Source organism: Lichtheimia ornata (genome assembly GCF_029851405.1).
Source record: "Lichtheimia ornata isolate CBS 291.66 chromosome Unknown scaffold00101, whole genome shotgun sequence".
Lineage (NCBI taxonomy): Eukaryota > Fungi > Mucoromycota > Mucoromycetes > Mucorales > Lichtheimiaceae > Lichtheimia > Lichtheimia ornata.
The window spans coordinates 36,576-46,878 of record NW_026695421.1 but is presented as its reverse complement, the minus strand read 5'-3'; the positions used below and the strand labels follow the sequence as shown (position 1 = coordinate 46,878).

The window sequence follows — 10,303 nt, the reverse complement described above, 5'->3', positions numbered from 1 at the left end:
AAGGCATCAAATGCAAGCTATTTATTGAAATATGCCTACTGGAGACATCAAGGGCCAAATTGAAAGCATCAAAGTCGAAGGTCAGTTTCGACCACCACAAGGGAATGTTCGCTCTGCTGTCAATGCTAAAACGCCTGGCAACTGCGTATAATATGGCGACCTATGACGAGCTCAGCCAGCTGATGCTTGTATTACTGCAAGCACGTGGTATGTCTATTCCTTATCCATGTAGACCACCGCTGACTCTTTCTATAGGTGATGCAATTCGCATCTGAATCATGTCAACCCCACAGCAAAGCGTGTACTTGACCATAAGAAGATGAAAATAGCAATGCAAACAAATTTCAATAACAAAGACGACAAACTGCATGTTTACAGGCGTGCTGGGATTTACTGGTAAGATAATCACATTCCTTTTCTTCAAGATTTGTCTGATCTTGCGTAATAGACTTTGTTGGTGGATACTGTTCATGCACTTAAACGGTTGGAAACTAGTCATCGGGCGAAGAAACGTCAGCTTGTACTCAATGATGAAGAGCAGCGCATCGAATATTTGCTGAATACGATGGTTAACCCCAAGATTCTCAAGATGTAAGCAAAAAACGCAATACCTCCAAGATGCTGCAGGTGACGGTTTAAGGAGTTATCATTGTAATCAATTGCAGTGTAGCCGTGCATTAGCCTATCCACCACGTGTTATCATTCAAGTTCGAGAAATACATTATATACTATAGGATGCTCTGAATCGTGAATGGAATAAACACAAGAATAGAAAATGAATGAATCAAAGCTTCAAAGCAATAATAGTAGTAGCACAGATCACCTGATAAAGTTTATTTGTCGTATTATGGCATTGCTATTAAAAGTTGAATCCCCCCATTTATTACATCAGCCACGTTTCCCATAAGCCTATAGATGTGTAGGAAACCTTAATCTCCAAAGTGAAGCATTCTACATCTTGTGCTTATTGGGACATTATCATTTGCATGTGATGATGATGATAGTTCTACTACTATTGCTGCAAGCAGGAGTGCTTTATTGCGATTACAGTATGACGTGGTGAGGAGCACAAGAAAAAAATTAGGGATCATCGAGGCGCAGGTTAATTGCGCGCAACATTTATTAAGGGTAATAGCTTTTATGTATCACCAATGATGATGGAGGGGGGACTAATGGTAACTGGTAGGGCATTTGAAGCGTTCGTGGCCAAGGGTTAAAAGAGCGTGCAGCGGCTGTGCAACCACCCTTGTTCTCATTTTTCTGCATGCTTGCAAATCCTTCCAAAGGCGTTTTCATATCCTGAATGCTGGAGCAACTCATGAACAGAATGGACGGTGCTGTCCGATCCTCAAGGATATCACCACGCATGTTACGTCGTCTCAGCAAGCATCAGCGCATCATGGCCACTCTCATTGTTGTCCTTGCTGGCTTTTCTCTTTTGGCGTCCATGTCGTTTACTTCAACCTTGTCTCTCAGCAGCGATTCAGACACCTCAATGCATAGACGACCATTGACTTCTTCTTCTTCAAACAACGAACGTTATCTTGCCTATTTGCCTCATTCAGGGTTGTCGAATCAGCGAATTGAGTTGGCCAACGCGTTGGTCCTTGCAGCACTACTCGATCGTACACTTATTGTACCGCCAGCCTTTCTTGGAACGGTGGTTGGATGGATGAAGCAGGATCAGTTGTATGAACATCTTGGATGGCTTACAGACGGCAGTGTCGACTTTGAGTACGAGTGTCGACCTCCTACACCGGGTGATTTGGGATCTTACATTGTCAAGAGTCGTTGCATTGAATATCATCGATTTGCAGTCATTCATTGGACCACTTTACATGACTTGGAACATGCCGTTGCTCCCTACGTGCGTATCCGTTTCCAGGATCAGGTATCATTGGATCGATTACAGGAGGATTTGGGTATTGGCCCTGATGAGACGTATGTGCATACCGATGAGCATATCTATGATTGGCGATTATACGAGGATCGAGCAGAAGCAAAGCGATTGGTTACTACCGGCACCAACTATTTCGATTCATTTGCTGGAAGACGCTACTTTAAGGTGTATACGCTGGATCATTGGCGAAGACGACCGGAAAAGTTATTGCAATTGGGCGGCATTTTTGGCAGCACACGGATGTCGTTGGTCAACCCAAAGTATTTGGCACTTCGAGAACGGATCACACAGGCACTGCATTATCGACGAGACACTGCCATTGGTGAAACAGCACAAAACATTGTTCGTTATTTGGGTGGTGAAGGAACTTTTGTGGGCGTCCATTTTCGTACTGGCGACAGTCCTTTCCGCAAGCAGCTTAGACACAACATGGATATGTTTGCAGAGGGCATGGCTGAATTGACACACGCCAATGTATCATTACCGATATCAGAGAACGACACTGAGGAAGATGATGATAGCATCGATGAGGACAAACGTATCCAGCTACTACCTCCATATGAAGGATTGCATCGTCCGCCATGGTCAACGATTTGCCGTTCAGTGCCAGCTGATAAGAATACACTTATCGTATCGGGTACAAGCACCAACATTTACATTGCTACCGATCACCGTGATCCACGTGGATACAAGAGCCAACTGTCACCATGGTTTGAAACTTTTCCTTGTACTGTCACCCTCAACGATTTACCAGAGTACCTGTTTGCACCTCTCGATCGCCTTCACGACCACATTGTCCCGGGTAAACCCCTTCGATCCTTTTTGATACCAATTGTTGATGCCATGGTTGCTGCTCATGCTCGTCAAGTGTTTACTACGCCTCGTTCAACATATTCTAGATACATTAGCGAGATGAACCAAGCTTGGATCCATTGATGATACTATACTATTATAACTCTCATTGCATGTAAATAATACTTTTCCTCCTCCTCCCTCCCCCCTTGAATTAGTCTTCCTCCTTCATCCCATCCCATATTGTAAAATCTAGACATTAAAAGGGTATATATTGACATCCGCTACATCATAAGCAAAAAGCACATGAAAGACTAGTCAGCGGCGATTAAAGCGACAATCATGGAATACAGGTAGTAGAAAAAGCACTATACACAATGCATGTTAGTCTTTCACACACGTGGACGTATATGTAAAACTTGACTTACGATGAGGTAAAATGCGAGCTTGATAAAGCATTCCTTTTTATGCTGAGATATGGTACGAAAGATTTCGGTTGCATCATACATGTGTCGGCTTTGCGTGACCCTAAACATGAGATTCATGCAAGTTGAGTGTACCTTCATTCAACAACAGCAGGGGACGGACGTACTTTTGAACATTGAATGCCACCAATGGAAGGTTTAATAGCATCGATAGCCAACTTCCATTCACCAAAAACATAAAGAACAAGAAAGCATGAGCACCCATCTCGGGAAGGACAAACTATTATGCATCCCCATCATCAGTGATATGCCACTTTATCCCACTGTTTCTACTTGCCTGGTTGAGCTTGTTACAAAGGTCAATGGGGTTAATGTAGTCGCATTCCAGATCAGAAAACATGATTACCTATAGAGAACGTGTTACGTAGTTGTAAAGAAGAAGAATAAAGGGACAATAGCTTACAAAAAAGACCATTACAAATAGCAGCAAAGCTGCCATGATAACGGCAAAAAGAAACAAGAGTGCTTCACTTGGCATGGTTTGGTGGTGGTAAATAGCTAGATAGAGGAGGGGAAGATCTTTTTCGAGAAAGAGCAGACGACGACGCGTGTGAAGGAACTCATGGTTACCCCTCGTGACTTTTGACAATGATGATGATGATGATGATCACCCCCAGCAACTTCTCATCATGGCATAAAAGAAGATGAATGATTTTACACACAATGCAGGAGGATGATTTTTTTTATTGTGACATGTTCAAACTTAGTGATGGAAGAGACGAAGGGAAGTATGTACAAGAACCATATCATTAGCATCAGCGGCAGCAATAACAGCATCATCTTGGACGGAACCAGAAGCAGCGGCAATGTACTTGACACCAGAGCGGTAAGCACGGAAAACATTGTCCGAGAAGGGGAAGAAAGCATCGGATGACACAACGGTATCCTTGAGCTCCTTCATCCATTCCTTACGCTCTTCAGCAGTCAATGGCTCGGGCAAGGTGTTGAAGTTCTCCTCCCACATCTTGCGTTCTTCACCCTCACCAATTTGATCAATCACATACAAATCAATGGCATTGGACTTGTCGGCACGCTTGGCAGTCTTTTTGAAATCGAAAGCAAGAACCTTGGGATGATGGCGCAACCACCAGTTGTCAGCCTTATCACCAGCAAGACGAGTGCAGTGGATACGGGATTGCTGACCAGCACCAAGACCAATGACCATACCATTCTTGGCATAGCAAACAGAGTTGGATTGAGTATACTTTAAGGCAATGGTAGCAACAATCAAATCTCTGACAGCAGACTCAGGAAGCTATAATAAAGCATTGCGTTAGTTTTGATTAATGGGTATACAATACAATAAATACATACATCCTTGTTCTTGGTAACAACGTTGGTGAACAATGACTTGTCAATCTTGTAAGTGTTACGCTTTTGTTCCATGTAAAGACCATAGACTTGACGGGTTTCTTGCTCAGAGGGTTCATAGTTGGGATCCATTTGAAGGACAACATACTTGCCACCCTTCTTGGCCTTGAGGACTTCAAGAGCTTCAGGTTCGAAATCAGGAGCAATGACACCATCCGAGACTTCACGGGAGATGATCTTTGCAGTAGCAAGATCAACCTTGTCGGAGAGAGCAATAAAGTCACCAAAGGATGACATACGATCAGCACCACGAGCACGAGCATAAGCAGTAGCAAGAGGAGTCAAAGGCAACTTGAGATCATCCACTTGATACACCTTCTTTTCAACATCCGAAAGAGGGACACCAATGGCAGCACCAGCGGGGGAGACGTGCTTGAAAGAGGCAGCAGCAGGGAGACCGGTAGCTTCCTTAAGCTCCTTGACAAGAGCCCATGAGTTGAGAGCATCCAAAAAGTTGATGTAACCGGGAGAACCAGAAAGAGGAGTTACGGGCAACTTGCCTTCCTTGACGTAGATCTGAGCAGGCTTTTGATGGGGGTTGGCACCATAACGAAGAGGAAGCATGGAGACACCTTGAGCATATTCCTTGCGGAAATAGTTGGAGATAGCCTCATCATAATCAGCAGTGTGACTGAAGGCCTAAAAAGAAAATCTCATGTCAATAATGTGATCCTATGCATTGCATTGCATTATAGGTATACCTTCAAAGCAAGGGTGTTACGGGTTTCTTGGGTGACTTGACCAGCCTTGAGCTCTTCAATGACCTTGTTGTAGTCCTTGGGATCGGAAACAATAGAAACACGGGCATGGTTCTTGGCAGCTGCACGAAGAAGAGTGACACCACCTAAAAAAATGTCGTGTAATGTGTCAGTAACAACAACAACAACCCCGCATGATTCACATCCCCGCCAGCCCAACAAACTCACCGATATCGATCTCCTCAACAGCTTGGGGGATAGTAACATCAGCCTTGGCAACGGTTTCCTTGAAGGGATACAAGTTGCAGACAACAATGTCGATCTTTTCAATTTGTTGTTCAGCCAAATCCTTGTCATCGCTTTCAATGTTACGGGCCAAGATACCACCGTGGACAGCAGGATGGAGGGTCTTGACACGACCACCCAACATTTCGGGAGCCTTGGTGATATCAGAGACGTCACTTTTTTTTAAACGAGCAACGTTAAAAACCCATATGCCTTTTCATGCTTGTTGTCTTTACCCAATAGGGATACCAGCATTGCGGATAAGCTTAGCGGTACCACCAGAACCGAGCAAGCGTACGTTCAACGCGTGAAGTTGTTGAGCAAACTCGACCAACCCGGTCTTGTCATAGACGGAGAGAATGGCTATTCCATAACCCGGTCAATGTACGCTCTCCATTGTACCATGAATGAATACCAACCGATCTTTTGCGACATTGCGTGTCAAAGAAGTGGGTGAAAAGTGAGACAAAGGTGGATGGATATTGACTCTCAACTGCTCCGGATCCTTTTCAACAATTGGTGACTGCTGATCTACAATCTTTTTCATTAGACAATGACGATCCAATGTGTGTCATATCCCCAGTTGTCGGTATCTCATTATGCATAGGGCTCATTGACATTCATTCTTTTTAAATGAGGATGCAAAACAAAGAAAGGCTCCTTTATAGCTACGCGATGTACTAGTAGAATAAATGAATACATACACCCAACCATCTGAATAGAAAACCGATTGTTTTAAAAGACACGCAAATTGAAGCTCTTGTTTTATGGGGGATTACAAGTGGGTGGTATTTACAAAGCGTGATGATGTATGCATGGTGTGTGTGTGTGTGTGTGTATGTATCTACAAGTCGATGCTCTTTCCTAGCTCATTTCCACATCCTCATCACTGGATTGGGTCTTTTTCTTGTTGGATGAATCCATCTTTTGCTTGCCCTTGTCTTGATCCTTCTTGTGATATTCACGTAGTTCCTTCTCAACCTTGCCATCGTCATCATAAACGAGCACACCTTGCTTCCAAGTACCATGCTTGTTGCCAAGCTCCTTGTTGTAAGCGTATTCACGTGCAATATCATCCGCGTTGCCCTTCCATCCACGATAGAGTTGCAGGTTTTGTCGTCCAATCAATCGTATACATTTGATGCGTAGCTCATTGGTTGTCTAGCAACGTTGACAATAAGCAAGATGTCATCTACATGTATGTATATACAAAAAACTTACCCATTTTGGCAGCAATTCCTTAGAGATCTCACCAAAATTACCAATGCCATATTTCTCAATGCCCTCAATAAGCAAATCCTTTTCAGCATCCGTCCACTTGCGAGTAGGTTGACGTTTGGCACCACGAGGAGGTCGAAAATAGCTGTTGTAAAACATACGCCCATCATAAGTCACTATGTTCACAACGACCACTGCCACCACCACCACTTACTCTTGATTCAACGTGCCATCCGGGTGAATAATATTCTTTGTGATTTCAAAGTCGGGTCGAATGCAGAACTTGAGTCTGAATTGCTTGATCCACTCTTGCTTGGCACGCACTCGTTCCTGTTCAGGGCTAAGCACCATGGGCGTTTCCTCTTGCTTCACTTCAGGCGAATCGATGACCATGGCGTCACTCGATTCAAGATGGTTGGTATCGTCTGCTGTCATGATGACGGAATGGAAAGTAAAGAAATAGAGAGAAAGAGAGAAAGCGGGAAGAGAGAAAGAGGGCGGACGTGTTTTTTTTAAAAGAGGTTGTCGTGTCCATTTCGCGTTCCACAACATGCCAATTAACAACTATTCATTCACCAGACAATGCATCCAAGATTATCTATTGTATCCATAACATGCTGGAAGATAGGTAACGCGACTAAAAAGTATACCATACTAAGTGGAGGGAGGAGGTGGTGGATTATAAGCGCGAAACTAACCAAGATGAGATATAAAGTGTAGTAAGAGGGATATGAGCAGAAAAGAGAAATATGTACATAAGTCTACAAGTGGATGAAGAGGGGGGTTGTTTGTGTATCATACTATTTTAACCGGTTATTAGAAATGGGAGAAAGAAAGACATAACATAAAAAAAGTTGTTGCGGGCGAGAATAGAGGGCACCAGTGACATAAAAGGAGCGGGCATAACGACGTTGGATATATGTATATACTTTTTTTTAACATGCGAATTCGTTGTAATATGCTGATGATGGCTGTTGTTGTTGTTGTTGTGCCAAATCGAGGAAGGTGAGATCAAGTTCATGGTGGGTGGTGGTGGTAGCAAAGATGGGTTCCGAGAGTCGTCGCATATCCTGCATAATGATGATAGTAGGTGGTGAATCTCCCATTCTCAGGATCATGCAAAAAGTGATGACCTTACCTCATTTAAATCATTTGATGCTTGTGGCAAAATGGGACAGGAGCTTCTTCGTAGCAACTCGTCGTTCAAATAGTAAATGTCATCTGTGGCATGTGGATGAACAGGAGGGATCAATGCTGCTGCTGCTGCTGCTGCTGCTGCTGCATCGGCTGCTGAGGATGTGGTTGAGGGTGATAATGGAAACAACGTATCAAAAGCAGCAGCGGTTGTCAACACGTCTTCCTCTGGCATATGGCCCATCCATCCACCACAACCACCATACTCCATATTTCTTGAGCATTGCTGTTGCTGCTGTTGCTGTTGCTGATGCATTGCTTTACATTCAAAGTCATCATTGCATGCAGCTACTGCTACTGCTGCTCCTGTAGTAGGCCAAAATGGATCCATGGGGAAAGGTGGGGTGATAGGTTCGACTACAAGTGGATGTTGTTGTTGATGATCAACCATGGATGTGGATGAAGACGAAGGTGACATGTTGTGTTGTTGTTGTTCATTTTGCTCCTGTTGTTGTTGTTGCTGTTCACGACGTTGTTGAGCTTTTGCTTTGGCGCGTCGATTCTGAAACCACACTTGCACGCCACGGGGTGTCATCCCTAATTTCTGAGCCAAGGCACGTCGCTTTTGTGCATTGGGTTTGGGGGTCTCGTGAAATGTCTTTTCGAGTACCTTGAATTGAGCACGCGATGTTCGTCGTCGATGCTTTACTTCAAATGGATTGTAAAAAGATGGCTTAAAGTCCCCAGGTTGAGATGCACGACAACATTCACAATCGATGATCGAGTTGCTGCTTGGTGATGATGATGATGATGATGGTGTTCCACCACATGGCATCATCATTGGTGGAGGTGGAGGTGGAGGTGGTGGTGGTTGACATGCACCCATGCTGGCAGCAGTCATTGCAAGTGGTGTCGTCATGTTGTGGTATGATGACCACATGTCATCGATAAGCTGTGGAGGTGGTGGAACAACGTTGTTACAAAAGCAAGGTTGTTGTTGGTTGTGGCATAAAAGATAATCATCGCATTCGGGAGTGGTGGCCACTGTGGTGGGTGTGGTGCTGTTGCTGAATCCACTGATACCGTTCATAATTTAAAAATAATGCTGGGTCATATAGGTGTGTGTTCCTTAGTAATGTATGTAGTGTACAGCAACGATGATGCGTATGTATATGGCTCTGCTTATATATATATATATATGCGTATGCAAAAAGCAGAGAACAAAAAGAGAAGAAGAAAAAAAGGTTGGAGCAGTCAAGAGAAAGAGAGGGTGAAATACCATATGTCTATATATAGACGACGCTGGTGTGTGCGCGTGTGTGTGTGTGTTGGCAGGTGCGCGTGTTGTTGTATCTCGCAGTTCTTCTAATAAAGTGAAGGAATGTGAGGGGTTGATGTGGAGCTGAGGGGTTGTTTTACGCGTTCTAATTATGCACGTTCAGGAGAAGCGAGAACAATTATATCAAGCAGAAAAAGGGTGGCAAAAAGTTGGCAAGTACCATGTCGCCAAGACCTAGCGGATATGTGAATCGAGTGATGGGGAAAGATAAGTAGTAATATGTAGTAGCAAGAGGAGCTTGCAGCTATCGACAGCAGCAGCACAGCTCTTGAATTCTAGTTTCGGGGGTGAGTACACACCATCATGTTTGTTGGGGGAGTGGAATGATGGGCCAGGGTTTGGAATGAATGAGATAAACGTTAATCTTCTCTATTATACTTGCTCACCCCCCTTTCTTGATTACTCTTTACATCCAAGTCGTTGGATCATCCCTAAGCTCTCATGTATGTATATCAAACGCAATTTTAAGCGACGTTTAAAAGAGCCACTATGAAAATCGATGCATAGTGATCATGAAAATGATACTGCTAATCCAACAAGACAACCTTGGATGGATAATGGACATGATACCATAGAGTAAACAAACATGCATACATATATCCCGCCCTCGTTTTGAAAAAAATGACAGCTTGTTGAAGCACGTGTGCCCCTGGTTGCACCCAATGCTCTACACCCATTGATAGTGTTACATGCACACGCGTCCGAGAAGAACATAAACAATCATAATAATCTCCCCTTGAAAGACGTATTCTTTGGTGGATCACCTGTATCGGTAAGGACGTTGAAGGAGCAACAACACCGTCAACAACAGAAGGGGATGTTGAATAGCGTGCGCTCATTTTGCGTGTGTTGGTGTTTGCCAGGTACATGCAGCTCGTTATTAATTACACTCTGCAAGCAGACGTGGTTCACATCAAGACTCATCCGCAACATGTGCAAGCTCGTTTCCCCTACATACGGGATAAAGGGGGGGAGCTTTACGCATAGACCAGCTTTCAACAAGGGCTCACTCATCACATCAATCGCGCTGATCCATCTATTTGTGTTCTTCTTGATTGATAATAGCCAAATGCAAGTGCAC

The 10,303-nt window shown here is 43.9% G+C and overlaps 5 protein-coding genes across 5 annotated transcripts; 1 reads left to right on the top strand and 4 right to left on the bottom strand.

Annotated features, from left to right (window-relative positions):
• Positions 1-1,327: 1,327 nt before the first annotated feature.
• On the top strand, positions 1,328-2,836 carry O0I10_011813 (uncharacterized protein; the record flags this gene model as incomplete). The annotated part of the gene is made up of 1 exon (XM_058491775.1): positions 1,328-2,836. One exon carries the CDS (start codon positions 1,328-1,330, stop codon positions 2,834-2,836), a length of 1,509 nt encoding a protein of 502 aa, XP_058337468.1.
• Positions 2,837-3,006: 170 nt separating this feature from the next.
• O0I10_011812 (uncharacterized protein) lies at positions 3,007-3,655 on the bottom strand (the record flags this gene model as incomplete). The annotated part of the gene is made up of 5 exons (XM_058491774.1): positions 3,007-3,060; positions 3,121-3,220; positions 3,285-3,397; positions 3,455-3,523; positions 3,581-3,655. 5 exons carry the CDS (start codon positions 3,653-3,655, stop codon positions 3,007-3,009), a joined length of 411 nt encoding a protein of 136 aa, XP_058337467.1.
• Positions 3,656-3,880: 225 nt separating this feature from the next.
• Positions 3,881-5,966, bottom strand: O0I10_011811 (bifunctional purine biosynthesis protein ade10; the record flags this gene model as incomplete). The annotated part of the gene is made up of 6 exons (XM_058491773.1): positions 3,881-4,432; positions 4,492-5,187; positions 5,250-5,392; positions 5,475-5,707; positions 5,768-5,894; positions 5,951-5,966. 6 exons carry the CDS (start codon positions 5,964-5,966, stop codon positions 3,881-3,883), a joined length of 1,767 nt encoding a protein of 588 aa, XP_058337466.1.
• A 429-nt stretch (positions 5,967-6,395) lies between these two features.
• Positions 6,396-7,184, bottom strand: O0I10_011810 (uncharacterized protein; the record flags this gene model as incomplete). Its single annotated transcript, XM_058491772.1, has 3 exons — positions 6,396-6,692; positions 6,753-6,894; positions 6,964-7,184. The coding sequence occupies 3 exons, from the start codon at positions 7,182-7,184 to the stop codon at positions 6,396-6,398; spliced, it is 660 nt and encodes a 219-aa protein (XP_058337465.1).
• A 500-nt stretch (positions 7,185-7,684) lies between these two features.
• O0I10_011809 (uncharacterized protein) lies at positions 7,685-8,973 on the bottom strand (the record flags this gene model as incomplete). The annotated part of the gene is made up of 2 exons (XM_058491771.1): positions 7,685-7,819; positions 7,888-8,973. 2 exons carry the CDS (start codon positions 8,971-8,973, stop codon positions 7,685-7,687), a joined length of 1,221 nt encoding a protein of 406 aa, XP_058337464.1.
• Positions 8,974-10,303: the final 1,330 nt, after the last annotated feature.